Raw genomic sequence first — 16,742 nt, 5'->3', positions numbered from 1 at the left:
ACTTCAAGTGTTAATGATTTGCTTTTAGGATTGTTTAAGTTACTCTGATAAAGGAACAGCAATGCAAGAAAAATAATCATATTTTAATTAACTGTGAGATCTGACTGCATTTACTAATTCCAATTAAATAAACACTGATTCTTTCCTCAACTTACACAGAATTCACATAAATACTTGGAGAAAATGTGAAGATTACAGTTCTTTTTATACATGTATAATATACATCCATTATCCTAAAAATGTTATATACTATATAAGGCAAGAATCATTAATAAATTTATAGAAGCAAATTCCATTCTCTGACTGGATGTAAGATCCCTTAACACACATATATAGTTACCACACAGGTAACATTAAAATTTTAGGCATAAATACACTAAATCAAAAGCTCATTTTTGTTTAAATATTTTTCTTCAACTATATTATATCATTTTTAAAAGTCCAATTTATAATGTTCAAAACAAGACCAATCAGATACCTGTCAGTTATAAGTGCATTCCAAATTTTTTCTTAGAGTACTCAGTAAGCAAATACTTCTACATGTATCCATTTTGAGTCAGTTTTCAGAGAATCATACTTTAATCAGGAAATCTTAACTTTATAAATATATTCATAATATTGATTTTTTTTCAATATTACTGTGCACACTAAATCTTGTTTCTGCAGGCTAATGAGATACTTTACTTCATGATATGTCTCCAGGCTAATGGAGATATGTGAACTATTATGATCAAATTGTACATAATATTCTGTATTAAAAGAATCACCTATACATCCCTAAAAAAATCACTATATTTGCACTTTTCTTAACAACTTACTTACTTTTGCTCAAACATTATTTACAGAAGCTCAAACAACTTAAAACTAGACATAGACAATTTGCAGTTGGTTTGATTGTATTTTAATTATGCTGCCGAAAGGATATGGAGAAGAAATCCAATAAAGAAAAGATAATTATTTCAAAATATATCTTTTATTTTGTTAGAAAATACAGTGAAACAATGAAAATGGCATTATTAAAACACAAACTTCAAAACAAGTTTCTCCAAATTAGTACATAGAACTTTGATTTGCAACAGAGAGGGTAGTTTGTGTTTTCCATAAAGGTAATTCTCCTTAAATTTTCTTGTCTTTAAAATTCTTTACAAGACATTTGTTTCATTAATTATTAGAGAGTTTATGGCATGTTTTCTTTGCATAAGGTATTTATTTAGGAAAATACAACATGAAATGGCTCAATCAAAACTGTTTAGTCTAGTTTTTTTTTCTTTTCCTTCCTCTTTTTTACGATTGTGGTACTGATGTACCTTCTGGTTGTCGATTCATCTATATTTTTATTTTTATATTCTTCCTAACATATCTGTTAGTTTCCTACTCTAATTTTATTTTTTACTTTTTTAGTTGCTTTTTTTTTTTTTTTTGCTGCCCAGACAGCTTGCGGGCTCTTGGTTCATGAGCACGGGGTCAGGCCAAAGCTCCTGCAGTGGGAGCTCTGAGTCCAAACCACTGGACTAACAGAGAACCTCAGACCTCAGGGAATATTCATCAGAGTGAAGTCTCACAGAGTTCCACATCTCAGCACCAAGACCCAGCTCTACCCAATAGCCTACAAACCCCAGTGTTGGAAGCCTCAGGCCAAACAACCAATAAGACAGGAACACGATCCCACTCATAAAAAAAAAAAAAAACACCAACAATGAGACAGCAAAAAAATATGTCACAGAAGGAGCAAGGTACAAACCTGCAATACCAAATAAATGAAGAGGAAATAGGCAATCTACCTGAAAAAGAATTCAGAGTAATATAGTAAAGATGACCCAGAATCTCAAAAATAGAATGGATCCACGGATTGAGAAAATACAAGAAATATTTAACAAAGATCTAGAAGAACTAAAGAGCACACAAACAGAGATGAACAACACAATAACTGAAATGAAAAATACACTAAAAGGAATCAATAACAGAATAACTGAGGCAGAAGAACGAATAAGTGAGCTGGGAGACAAAATGGTGGAAATAACTGCTGAGGAGCAGAATAAAGAAAAGAGAATGAAAAGAATTGAAGACAATCTCAGAGACCTCTGGGAAAACACTAAATGCACCAACATTCGAATTATATGGGTCCCAGAAGAAGAGAAAAAGAAAGGGTCTGAGAAAATATTTGAAGAGCTTATAGATGAGAACTTCCCAAACATGGGAAAGGAAATAGTCAACCAAGTCCAGGAAGCACACAGGGTCCCATACAGGATAAACCTTAGGAAACACACACCAAGACACATATTAATCAAATTAACAAAAATTAAATTCAAAGAAAAAATATTAAAAGCTGCAAGGGAAAAACAAAAAATAACATACAAAGGAATCTCCATAAGGTTATCAGCTGATTTTTCAGTGGAAACTCTGCAGGCCAGAAGGGAGTGGCAGGATATACTTAAAGTGATGAAAGAGAAAAACCTACAACCAAGATTACTCTACCCAGCAAGTATCTCATTCAGATTCGATGGAGAAGTCAAAAGCTTTTCAGACAAGCAAAAGCTAAGAGAATTCAGCACCTCCAAACCAGCTTTACAACAAGTCCTAAAGAAACTTCTCGGAGTGGGAAACACAAGAGAAGAAAAAGACCCACAAAAACAAACACAGAACAATTAAGAAAATTGTAATAGGAACATACCTATTGATAACAACCTTGAATGTAAATGGATTAAATGCCCCAACCAAAAAACATAGACTGGCTGAATGGATACAAAAACAAGACCCATATATATGCTGTCTACAAGAGACCCACTTCAGACCTAGGGACACATACAGACTGAAAGTGAAGGGATGGAAAAAATATTCCATGCAAATGGAAATCAAAAGAAAGCTGGAGTAGCAATACTCGTATCAGATAAAATAGACTTTAAAATAAAGACTGTTACAAGCGATAAGGAGGGACACTACATAATGATCAAAGGATCAGTCCAAGAAGAAGATATAACAATTATAAATGTTTATGCACCCAACATAGGAGCACCTCAATACATAAGGCAAATGCTAACAACCATGAAAGGAGAAATCGACAGTAACACAATAATAGTAGGGGACTTTAACACCCACTTACACCAATGGACAAATCATCCAAACAGAAAATAAATAAGGAAACACAAGCTTTAAATGACACAATAGACCAGATAGATCTAATTGATACTTATAGAACATTCCACCCAAAAGTGACAGAATACACTTCTCAAGTGCACATGGAACATTCTCCAGGATAGATCACATCTTGGGTCACAAATCATGCCTCAGAAAATTTAAGAAAATTGAAATTGTATCAAGCATCTTTTCTGACCACAACACTGTGAGACTGGAAATCAATTACAGGAAAAAAACTGTAAAAAACATAAATACATGGAGGCTAAACAGTGCGCTACTAAGTAACCAAGAGATCACTGAAGAAATCAAAAAAGAAATAAAAAAATACATAGAAACAAATGGCAATGAAAACACGATGACCCAAACGACCCAGCAATGCCACTACTGAGCATATGCCCTGAGAAAACTGTAATTCAAAAAGAGTCATGTACCACAGTGTTCATTGCAGCTCTATTTACAATAGCCAGGACATGGAAGCAACATAAGGGGCATCGACAGATGAATGGATAAAGAAGATGTGGCACATATATACAATGGAATATTACTCAGCCATAAAAAGAAAGGAAATTGAGTTATTTGTAGTGAGGTGGATGGATCTAGAGTCTGTCATACAGAGTGAAGTAAGTCAGAAAGAGAAAAACAAATACCGTATGCTAACACATATATATGGAATAAAAAAAAAATGGTCATGAAGAACCTAGGGGCAGGATGAGAATAAACACACAGACCTACTAGAGAATGGACTTGAGGACAAGGGGAGGGGGAAGGGTAAGCTGGGACAAAGTGAGAGAGTGGCATGGACATATATACACTACCATGTGTAAAACCGATAGCTAGTGGGAAGCAGCCGCATAGCACAGGGAGATCAGCTCGGTGCTTTGTGACCACCTAGCAAGGTGGGATAGGGAGGGTGGGAGGGAGGGAGATGCAAGAGGGAAGCGATATGGGGATATATGTATATGTATAGCTGATTCACTTTGTTATAAACAGAAACTAACACACCATTGTAAGGAATTATACACCAATAAAGATGTTTAAAAAAAAATCCTATGGGAGACAGCAAAAGCAGTTCTAAGAGGAGTTTTATAGACATACAATCTCACCTCAAGAAGCAAGAAAAATCTCAAATAAACAATCTAACCCTACACTTAAAAAACTAGAGAAAGAAGAACTAAGAAAACCCAAAGTCAGTAGAAGGAAAGAAATCATAAAGATCAGAGCAGAAATAAATGAAATAGAAACAAAGAAAACAATAACAAAAATCAATAAAACTAAAAGCTGATTCTTTGAGAAGATAAACAAAATTGATAAGCCCTTAGCTAGACTCATCAAGAAAAAAAGGGAGAGGGCACAAATCAATAAAATTAGAAATGTAAAAGGAGAAATCACAACTGACACTGCAGAAATACAAGGGATTATAAGAGACTACTACAAACAACTATATGCCAATAAAATGGACAACCACGAAGAAATGGACAAATTCTTGGAAAGGCAAAATTTTCCAATACTGAACCAGGAAGAATTAGAAAATATAAACAGACCTATCACAAGTAATGAAATTGAAACATAATTTAGAATCTTCCAACAAACAAAAGTCTAGGACTAGATGGCTCCACAGATGAATTCTATCAAACATTTAGAGAAGAGCTAACACTGATCCTTCTCAAACTCTTCCAAAAAATGCATAGGGAGAAACATTCCCAAATTCATTCTACGAAGCCACCATCACCCTGATACCAAAACAAGAAAAAGATATCTCAAAAAAGAAAATTATAGACCAATATCACTGATAAACATAGATGCAAAAATCCTGAACCAAATACTAGCAAACAGAATCCAACAGCACATTAAAAGCATCATACACCATGATCAAGTGGGATTTATCCCAGGGATGCAAGGATTCTTCAATATATGCAAATCAATCAACAAATTAAGGAATAAAATCCATATGATCATCTCAATAGATGCAGAAAAAGCTTTTGACAAAATTCAACACCCATTTATGATAAAAAACTCTCTAGAAAATGGGCATAGAGGGAAGCTACCTCAACATAATAAAGGCCATATATGACAAACCCACAGCAAGCATCATACTCAAGGGTGAAAAACTGAAAGCATTTCCACTAAGATCAGGAACAAGACAAGGATGTCCACTCTCACCACTCTTAATCAACATAGTTTTGGAAGTCCTAGCCACAGCAATCAGAGAAGAAAAAAAATAAAAGGAATACAAATTGGAAAAGAAGAAGTAAAATTGTCACTGTTTGACGATGACATGATACTATACGTAGAAAATCCTAAAGATGCCACCAGGAAACTACTAGAACTAATCAATGAATTTGGTAAGGTTGCAGGATACAAAATTAATGCACAGAAATCTCTGGCATTCCTATACAGCAACAATGAAAAATCAGAAAGAGAAATTAAGGAAACACTCCCATTTACCATTGCAACAAAAAGAATAAAATACCTAGGAATAAACCTGCCTAAGGAGGCAAAAGACTTGTACTCAGAAAACTATAAAACACTATTGAGAGAAATCAAAGATGACATAAACAGATGGAGAAATATACCATGTTCTTGCATTGGAAGAATCAATACTGTGAAAATGACTATGCTATCCAAAGCAATCTACAGATTCAGTGCAATCCCTATTAAACTACCAATGGCATTCTTCACAGAATTAGAACAAAAAATCTTACAATTCATATGGAAACACAGAAGACCCTGAATAGCCAAAGCAATCTTGAGAAAGAAAAATAGAGTTGGAGGAATCAGGCTCCCTGACCTCACACTATGCTACAAAGCTACAGTAATCAAGACAGTATGGCAGTGGCACAAAAACAGAAATATAGATCAATGGTACAAGATAGAATGCCCAGAGATAAACCCACGCACATATGAGCACCTAATTTATGACAAAGGAGGCAAGAACATACAATGGAGAAAAGACAACCTCTTCAATAAGTGGTGCTGGGAAAACTGTACAGCCACATGTAAAAGAATGAAATTAGAACACTACCTAACACCATACACAAAAAAAACTCCAGATGGATTAAAGACTTAAATTAAGTCTTAATTTAAGACTTTAAATGTAAAACCAGACACTATAAAACTCTTAGAGGAAAACAGGTAAAGCATTCTTTGACATAAACCACAGGAAGATCTTTTTGACCCACCTCCTAGAGTAATAGAAATAAAAACAAATATAAACAAATGGGACTTAAAAGCTTTTGCATAGCAAAGGAAACCATAAACAAGACAAAAAGACAACCCTCAGAATGGGAGAAAATATTTGCAAATGAAACAACAGACAAAGGATTACTCTCCAAAATATACAAACAGCTCATGGAGCTCAATATCAAAAAAACAAACAATCCAGTTAAAAAATGGGCCGAAGACCTAAACAAACATTTCACCAGGGAAGACATACAGATGGCCAAGAGGCACATGAAAAGATGCTCAACATCACTAATCATTAGAGAAGCACAAATCAAAACTACAATGAAGTATCACCTCACACTGGTCAGAATGACCATTACCAAAAAATCTAGAAACAATAAATGCTGGAAAGGGTGTGGTGAAAAGTGAACCCTCCTGCACTGTTGGTGGGAATGTAAATTGATACAACCACTATGGAAAACAGTGTGGAGGTTCCTTAAAAAACTAAAAATAGAACTACCATATAACCCAGCAATCCCACTACTGGGCATATACCCTGAGAAAACCATAATTCAAAAAGAAACATGTACCACAATGTTCATTGCAGCACTATTTACAATAGCCAGGACATGGAAGCAACCTAAATGTCCATTGACAGATGAATGGATAAAGAAGACGTGGCACATATATACAATGGAATATTACACAGCCATAAAAAGGAACGAAATTGAGTTATTTGTAGTGAGGTGGATGGATTTAAAGTCTGTCATACAGAGTGAAGTAAGTCAGAAAGAGAAAAACAAATACCATATGCTAACACATATATATGGAATGTAAAATTTTTAAAAAAGGTGCTGATGAACCTAGTTGCAGGGCAGGAATAAAGATGTAGACATAGAAAATGGACTTGAGGACATGGGGTGGGAGGGAGAAGCTGGGGCAAAGTGAGAGTAGCATCGACATATGTACACTACCGAATGTAAAATAGTTGGCTGGTAGGAAGCAGCAGCATAGCACAGGGAGATCAGCTCGGCTCTTTGCAATGACCTAGAGGGGTGGGATAGGAAGGATGGGAGGGAGAGTTAAGAGGGAGGGGATATGGGGACATGTATGCGTATGGCTGATTCGCCTTGTTGTGCAACAGAAACTAACACAGAATTGTGAAGCAATTATACTCTAATTAATATCTATTTTTTTTTAAAAAAATGTTTAGTCTAGGGACTTCTCTGGTGGTCCGGTGGTTAAGACTTTGCCTTCCAATGAAGGGGGTGCGTGTTTGATCCCTGATCGGGGAACTAAGGTCCCACATGCCTCACGGCCAAAAAAACACAAAACATAAAACAGGAGCAGTATTTTAACAAATTCAATAGAGACCTTAACTATGGTCCACATCAAACAAATTATTTAAAAAAAACAAAACTGTTTAGTCTATTTTTTGTTACATTTATCTATTGAATATATGACTTTAATATTCTCTTTTTTTACATGTGTTTTACATATATGTACTTATTACTACAAATTGTAAGTAATTTTTACAAATACTGTTGCACAAAGAAAAAATCTACTAAGTCAGAATTGGTTTCAGCTGCACAGAATAGAAATCCAGCTATAACCTCTTCAACAAGTTGAAATTTATTTTTCTTGTGTAAAAGAAGTCCAGACATAAACATCCTGGGTTTGGTACAGCAACTCCAAGATAACATCAAAAACGGCCTTTTATTTTCCAATGCATCATCTTAAGCTTTCTTTCTTCTCTATCCTCATAAAGTGGCTTCTGTGTGTCTAGTCATTATGTCAGCAAGACGTGGAAAAGATGAAGGGAAATAAAATGGGAGAGATGAAAGAAAATCAGCAAAAAGTACATACCAGATGAGTCTGTCCATTTAAAAAAGTTCTCCTAAAAGCTCCAAAAGGTTTCTTCCAGGTTTATCTTATTAGTCAAATGGAATCCCAAGTCTACCTTGTCTCCAAGATATTTTGGGGAGGTGAGCATTTTAATTAGGCATACTGCTAGCCAAGATACAGCTCATTGATAATAGATTCTATTAATATGGAATGATTCTATTAATAAGAAGAAAGAGGAAATGGATATTGGATAGGCTACTAGCAGTGACTGCCATACTCATTATCGACTTTGCAACCAGATCCCAAAAGGCTAACAAAGATAGAGATCGCTAAAAATAGAAGTTCAAGTACTTCAGTGGAATCAAAGGTAGCAGATCTCACTGTCTTTTATGATTTAATGTTCTGTAGTAATTATTTACTGTAAGCTGCAGCAAGTAAAGGTGGGAAATGCAGAGTGTGGAGTCACTTACACCTGCCTTTTTACTCCCTATCTTCTAGCTATGGTTATTCAATATGTCTCGGCAGTGATTTTTTTAAATTTATACGATGCGAGAAATTTTCAAGTGAGCACATTATTTTGCATAGAGTAGAAACAATTGTCGTATGACTTCCCATTTTATTCAAAATTCATGTAATCAATAATGATTTTTAATGACCAAATAAAATATTCAGGAAAAAGGAAAACTGTTGATGAATTTTCCTTGATTACTTCTTTTTATTTATTTATCAGTATTACTTACTGATAATGTAAGTAAACAATTGAAAGTGAACAATTCATTGATTTTAAGAACTACTGCAGGCTTTAAGTAGAGTAAATATTCAATAGAGTGTAAATATACTTCTATAGCTGAAGAATATAGTGAAACAAATTGCATATTGACTGTGTTGGTATGTATGGCAGGTAAAACATTTTTGTATTATTCCAGCCATCACTTGAAGATTGAATGCAATATTCTTTGTTTCTTTTACGTGGCAAAGATGTGAGCATCCTTCTGGATGCTGCAATATTAACAATCAGTAACAGCTATCACATTATAATTGGAGAATGAATCAGCAATTATCGTGTCTCCATGTGACAGACTGATTCTGAGTTGCTATAGCAGAAATCAAGAGGTTTAGTCCAGCTCATCGCTTTTTGGTCTAGGTTAACCAGGTAAAGTGACCGCCCATGTCTAGTTTTCTAGCTCTCTCTGGGACTTATACATACCCCTTGATCTATTTTGTTTTGCAGAGATAATTTGATCTCAGACAGATCCAAGTCCCAGTATTCCATGTGTCTTTTATAGAGTACACATAGATGTTGGCTTAGCCTATCAAATATGAGCATATAAGCACAGAAGAACATTAGGCATAAGAAGAGGCAGAAGGCAAGAGTTTAACCATGATTAAACCTCAGGAATATTCAGAGCATACTGGCTCCAACAAAACTAGAGGCAAGAATGTAGGCACAAGGGGTTGGAAGGAAATAATAGCTAACCCTTAGGAGTGCTTACTTTTTATACTGTAATAAACTCTTTTCTTTTACTATCTTATCTAATCATCACAACCGCCACTATTATTCCCATCTTACACAAAAGAAATTAACTATTTTGCCCAAGGTCATAGCACCAAATTTAGGCAGTTAAGTTCCAAAGTCTGTGCTTTTAAAGGATATTCTATGTTATACCTACCTAAAAGTAGCAAACAAATAAAACAATTAAATTAAAATGGAGGCCTTCAACTATTGCTGAGGTTACTGCTTTGAGAGAAACACTGATAGATTGACCTATCCACGTTTATGACTGGAAAATTACATAGCAGGTGGGCACCTATAGGCTAGACTAGCGGTTCCAAAGAGATGCCTTTAACTGATACCGTTCACTAATAGTAAAATTTATCACAGACATTATGGAAGACATTTAATGGCTACAGTATTCTTAGAGACACGTTCTGGAAATATATGTTTCTGGCTGCTGCAGTTCTTCTCAGATCAAATCATATTTCTTGTGAAAATAGAGTAGCGTTAACTGATGGAGCATAAACCTGAAGGGATAGTTCAATGAGTTCGTATTCTGAAATGAAAAAAAGAAGTCAATTTTATTTGCTCTTAGACTCGGGTTAGGAATCAAATAATATTAGATGCATTGGGAAAGTTAGAAGAGACTGCCTCAAGTTTGCCTTTTAAATGTCCATGCTTCATTTTTAAGACCAGGATAAAAGTATGTGACAAAAAAAAGCATCTAGAAGTTATTGAACAATTTTCTCGTGGTGGAACAATATGTCGACATTAATTGCTATTTGAAGAACTGATGAATCTCAGCTAAGAAAACATAGTAAATAAAAGCTAGTTTGTAAAAAAATAAAATAAAAGAGAAAGAAATCAATGACTGCTATTGCTTTAATAAAGGATTCCCTGCAAGTATCCTGCTGCAAAGTGTAAATGGGAGAAGCACTTCAAATCTGAGCACCTTGAAGGGAACTAGAGGACCCTTAAGACCCTTTTTAAGATTGTTTCAGTATTTAATTGACTAGGTGTGGTGTTTCCAACAACGTTTTAGGTGTGTGTTAAATGTAGTGAAAATCAGATTCTTCTTTATATGTGTCATATTTTGAAGGAAGAAATCTTTTAACTTCCCATAAGAGGGAAAAGAACAAGAAAAGGCAGAGGCTATTGGGCTGGGTAATGTACTAAAGGGTGGATTAACTTCTCAGGAGACCAACAGTGGTTCACCGAGGCTATTCATTGCAATGTCACAAGAGAATAGATGGTTCTTATATGTTTAAATTTTCTTTTATGTAAGAAACCATTTTACTACTAGTCTTCTTGAAATGCTGACCCTGGATATATTTTGTAAAGACTTAATATCAATGAAATTTTACTCAGAAAATTGCAAATAATAAGTAGGCTGGTTTTCCTGATATTTTGAAGAAATACTTTAAAAATAATTAATGTATGACTTGATGCTAAAGTTATTAATGACACAAAATTATTAGGTCTTATTTTAAGCAGGAAATAATTTGTGTCCTATGTACTACATAAAATCAACTTGAGATATAATATGCAAGAGAACATTAATGTTGGTACTAATAGTAAAAACTACCCATGATTTATGGGGGATGGTCTAGAATTGCAGTATCATTGGGATGTATATATATATATATATATATATATATTTATATATATATATATACATAAAAATTTTGAAAGCTTAAATTTACTCCAGATTTTCTAAAACAGATACTCTGCAGCTTTGTTCTTCTTTCCTTTACTGACTGTTGTTGCTCTATATCACTAAATGTTTTGTTTTTGTTTTTGCTGTGTATGTAGGTAGTGCTTATTCTAATTAAATGCATAGGTCACTGAGGAGGAAAATTAACAGTTCTATAGGGTACTAAGAAGAAAGTAAGGAGAAGGGAGAATTTATACCTCAATACTGAAGTTCCTTTTTGTCTACTTCACACATAATTCTTGACTTTATATTATAACCTCAGTCTACCAGATTGAAAGAGTCAAAAACAAGAACAGTCTTTTTAAAAACATTTTTATGGCAACCTTTCCTGCTAAGGAAGTATATCCACAGCCCTCAAATCACTTCATATCATGTAATAACTTTTAAAACTCTTATCCTAAAATTGAAAACTATATTGCAAGGTGTGAAATTACTGTAGACTTTATGAATATTTTTAAATAACAGGTACATTACTTAATATATAGTCTATTTGCTTTGGAATATATAGATTTATTTGGTTTACCTAGTTGCAGGGAAAAAAGAAACAACTATTAAAAATACATGTATTACTGACATTTTCGTAACTGTCATGAGAAAGAGAGATTCTTGTCCACATTAAAAAAAAAATAAAATTTTACTCATTGAACCAATTATACTCAACTATTTCTTGTGTGTAAAAGTGTAGGGAAAAGGAGCTGAGCGTCTTCTTTCTATATGCAGGTGACATAATTCCAGTTATATCATGGCATTTCTAGCTATTTGTCACATAGTGTTCCATGGAGAAATATCATTTTTAGACTTATCCATCATTATTTACTTCAAAAGCGTATAACGTATAGTAGACTATTTATGGGTAAGATAAATTATATTGTAGCTTTAATTTTTCAGGTTTACAGCTCTCACTTGTGACATAGAAGATGAAGAGATTTGACATCCATTTCAAGCATGTAACTATAATTTCATAAAATTTTATGTTCCACAATATATAATGTGTGATAAAAGATGTGAAGTGCAGAAAATACTCACCATTAACTACTTCTTTGTGACCACAAGTTATGGGCCTTTAAAATAGGGTAAAATCTTGGGGGAAAATGTTTTTTGTTGTTGTTGTTGAAAAACTTCCAAAATAGATTAGAGTAAAATTAAAAATAAAATAAGAGAGCATGTGCAATATTAGACTAAGTCAGGATACCTGAGTTTTGTTTCCAGCCTCTCAACTGTCGAGCTGCAAAATATGGAACAAATATTTTAATATCCCAAACCTCAGGCGCCTCATTCTCATCACAAAGGAGGAAAAGATTATTAATGATGTCAAAGAAAAAAATATCTATAAAATAATTAGTATATTTATATAAATTACTCAAATAGATAACATTAATGTAATTATTAATAATCAAAAGATCCCATTTCCTTTGATTTATATTGTTCTCTACACACATACCCAAGTCTGATAATAAAGCTTATGTCTACTAATTTCACTCCATGTTATTTTTCCTGTGTTGCTAATGGAGCTTGAAATTGATGTAGTCCTTTTGAATTTCAACATAGATCTAGTCTCAGTCCCTGATCATTTTTGTTGGTACTGACTTTTTCTTCATATAAATTCACTAACACATTTATATATGCAATTATAATGAAATACATTTAATGTAATTTATCTTATCTGAAACCATCAGGAAATTAAGGCTCTTTTACTTGTGTGTTAAATTTTATAGGCACATAATATTTTGGTTTATTAAGTATTATTAGGCTGCTTTCATGAGTCATCTGGCCCCAAAATAGTGGCAGATAATTTCACTTGGTGTAATGAAAAAAAACACTGGGCAGAGACTTGGATAACCCAGATTCTATTCTGATTTCTGTAATTAACTAACTCCATGATATTGAGGAAATCACTTAGCCTTTCTGAATCTCAATTTCCTCAACTGTGAAATGAAGTAATTGAAACAACGTTCTCTAAGGTGCTTTCCAGTTCCAAAGGCCTGATTTTATGTTGTGACAGAGCCATGCATTGAGGCTATTTGTTTTCTTTTCTTTTTAAAGCTATGTCTCCTTTTTCACCAATTGAAATTACACTAAATATTTTTGGAATAGCTGATCCCAAGTATTATTTAGTTTAAGAGTTGCCTATGATGAACACAGCTGGGAGACAGCCAGAGTGGTTGGTTTCTCCAGTCAAGAAATTATGCAGTGGTTTGGACTGGTGAGTTCAAGAGTCATGGTAGAAATAGTTCTGGAACATGAAAGACAAAGCTTAAACCTCAAGTAGAATGCCTTTTTAAAAAATTTGTATGTGAACTGATATCTATATATCTATATCTATATATCTGAGCTGACTGCTCAAAGGCCTTTTTATTCTTCTTTCTATGAACAGGGCCGATAAGTTTCAAGCATCATTAGCAGCAATGGTGTACTCAAAACCAACAAATGATACGCCGAGTTCTCAGAGAAGGCGTCAGGATATAAAATGAGTGGCAACTTTGTCATATCTGCAAGCATAGAAGGATCACAGAAGCAAAGGACTCAGTGTTTAATAAGGCAATGAATTAAGCCTATTTTAAACTAAAATACATCATTATTTGTATTTTTATGTGAACAGAATCAAAACTTGGAATTAAAGAAACATTACGTTCAACACAAAGTGTTTCCTGCCCCACAATGGTGGGGAATCTGCTTGGGCAGCAGCTAAATTGTGGTATCATAAAAGTTCAAGCAGAGAATTGCAAAAGCTTTCTGTGCATTGTTACAAGTTTTCCAGGTGTACGCGTGATTCTGGATCGGGGAAAGGAAGTGGGGAGAAACTGTGACCCTGACCCTGTCTCATTCAACATATTCTGCATAGTGATGTAGCTGCTAAGCTTTCTTTAAAAAAAAATCCCATATTAAAAATAAATGCTTAGAACAGTTGGCTTAGAGAATACTCATAAGAACATGATAAAATTAATGAATCCAAGCATTTGATTAAAGTTTAATTAATGGTCGTTATTTGAATGGCAAGAGGAGCAGAGGCCTTCGCCACTGTGTGAGTGTCTGTACATAATGAGACAGCACGTCTCATCTGACTTCACACAATGATTTACATGGTGACAGCTCTTCTGTCAGTCCTGAGCTCACCACACACCAGATCAACTACCCAGGTTTCCCAGATTATAAAGTTAAGATTGGCAGACATTTTACTCTGACCTAACACAAGAAACAGTCACTTTAAACCGTGTAAAGGATGAAGAATTAGCAACAATAAAATCTTTTTCAGTTTTTTTGCTGACTTTGATGTAGAACATCAGATCCTTTACCCATGTTGATCTTTGGGGACTTACTGATGGATTTGCCCCCAGATCTGTGGAATACAGTCAGTATTCAATAAGTGCTTATTGTATGGAAGAAGAAAGTGGGTGGTTCTATTTTAGGGTCAATTAGACAGGATTTTTTTTTAATACCTGGCAAAACCAAATTCAGAGTAGGAGATTTATAGGTTCATTCTACATGGAAAAGTCTGAATGATTCCTGGAATTGACACGATGGTGTCAGAATGACTCCCTCTCTCCTTTCCTTGTTTCTCTCATCTCAGTCTGCCTTTGTATGTAGACTTTGTTTTTTTCTGTTTTCGAGGTGTCTCCATTATGTTGTCCAGCATGTAGAGTGAGATGAGGACTATCTTAAAAGTCAAGCAGGGACTTCTTTGACTGGAAAGGCAGATTCTTACTAACATTGACCAGATCTGAGATCTGAGGTCTCTGCCCATAGAATGGCCAAAGGGACAAAATGCAGTACTTAACAACATCACTAGATTCACACAGGGGATTGGTACAGGATCACTTATACAAAGGAAGCAGCAAATGTGTTTACTAGAAATAATAAAGATATTGGTAGGAAAAATTAAACAAGCAAACAAATTCAATAATGTGTTAGAAAATTGGAGCACATAACCAAGAAATCAAAATTATCTCTTTAATTGAAAGTCACGACTTATTTTTTAAAAATAAATAACAATAATATTTGATTTCTGTAATTATCTACATGTAGTTTTCTCTTGCTGCATCACAAATTCCCACAAACTTAGCAGCTTAAGACAACACCTATTTATTAACTCACATTCTGCAGGTAGAAATCTAGCACAGCATGACTGGGTTCTCTGCTCAGGGTCTCACAAGGTTGAAACCAAGGTGTCAGCAGGGTAGAATTTATCTCCTTGCTATTGTAGAACTGAGGTGTCTTCATACTGCTAGCAATGACGTGGGGACTGCCCTCAACTCCCTTCTGTATTAGCAATTTTCAACATGGGTATTTGTTTTCTTCCAAGCCATCTGAAGTATGTGTCTCTGACTTCCTTTTTCTACACCTGGGAAAAAACCCTTCTGCTTTCAAAGATCGCATGTGATTAGATCAGGCTCACCAAACATAAAGTAACCTTAAGGGTTAAATCTGTAGTCTTCCCAGTCCTGGGAATTTTACAGGGAATGTACACCAAGGGGAGAGAAATCTTAGGCAATATAGTAGAATCCTGCCTATCACACCATATATGTTGGAGTTCAATCATAATTTAGAATTAAGGCTTGATTTGGATTCAGTTCTGTATTATTTATGATCTGAAATAATACAGTGAAGTATGATCAGACCCTGGTTGATCTCAGAAATTCTGTCTATAACTTACCTTAATCAGCAATCAATGATATATGAAGAGAAAAATATTGTAACAAGCAATGAAAGGAGATCAGTAAAATATATTTTTTTAATCTTGGAAATAATGCAAATATACAGTCTATGGTATTCATATGTCAGTTTCAGGAAAATGTGCTACAAACACACGTACATACATGATTCCATGGATTCTATGAATTATTAGGAAATTTTAATCACAAAGCAACTCAGTTTCTTTTGAAAAGTAATCAAACTTTGAGAAATTTATTCATTTAAGGCCTCAATCAATGCCAAATTAAACATCTGCCCTTATAATCCTGAATTCTGTTTAAAAAAAATTTGACCTGTAAAAATGCAATAGCCTGAAAACAGTTTATTTCACTCAGGCATCCAATACTATGTATCTGCTAAAAAGCAGTCAAAATTGAGGTTCTAATATCTGTGAAATCTGTGCTCATTTTTCTTTTTTTTTTATTCTTTCCTTTTTCCTTTTAAAGTTGAAGTCAAATTGGACCTATTATCTCTTTGGTGGTTTCTAGGGAATCCTATTAGCCCTAGTGGGAAGTGAATCCTGAGAATGATTCTTTCCTTAATGTGTTTATAATGAGAGCTTTTAAAAAAAACAAAGCTAACCTATACTTAGAAACAAGATGTAACCTACTGCATTTCTTACACAGAATAGTAACTCTATTTCTCTTTAACAAATTGAAATTTAACATTAAGGTTACTCATTTTTATACTTTCGGCAAAAAA

General features: G+C 34.2%; 1 protein-coding gene across 2 annotated transcripts in view; it reads left to right on the top strand.

Moving 5' to 3' along the window:
* Nucleotides 1-16,742, top strand: part of LOC118893137 (cadherin-12-like) — a 291,428-nt gene that overhangs the window by 262,406 nt on the left and 12,280 nt on the right. The window contains exon 1 of one of the 2 annotated variants that reach the window (XM_036848362.1): nucleotides 12,251-12,298. The exons of the other annotated variant lie outside the window; for it this stretch is intronic. Within the exon in view, the coding sequence (XP_036704257.1) occupies nucleotides 12,269-12,298 (30 nt within the window). The 5' untranslated portion in view covers nucleotides 12,251-12,268. Of the gene's footprint in view, nucleotides 1-12,250; nucleotides 12,299-16,742 lie in introns of those variants that run through there. 2 annotated transcript variants of the gene reach the window in all.

This window comes from Balaenoptera musculus, chromosome 3, assembly GCF_009873245.2.
Source record: "Balaenoptera musculus isolate JJ_BM4_2016_0621 chromosome 3, mBalMus1.pri.v3, whole genome shotgun sequence".
Lineage (NCBI taxonomy): Eukaryota > Metazoa > Chordata > Mammalia > Artiodactyla > Balaenopteridae > Balaenoptera > Balaenoptera musculus.
This window is presented reverse-complemented; position numbering and strand designations above follow the sequence as displayed.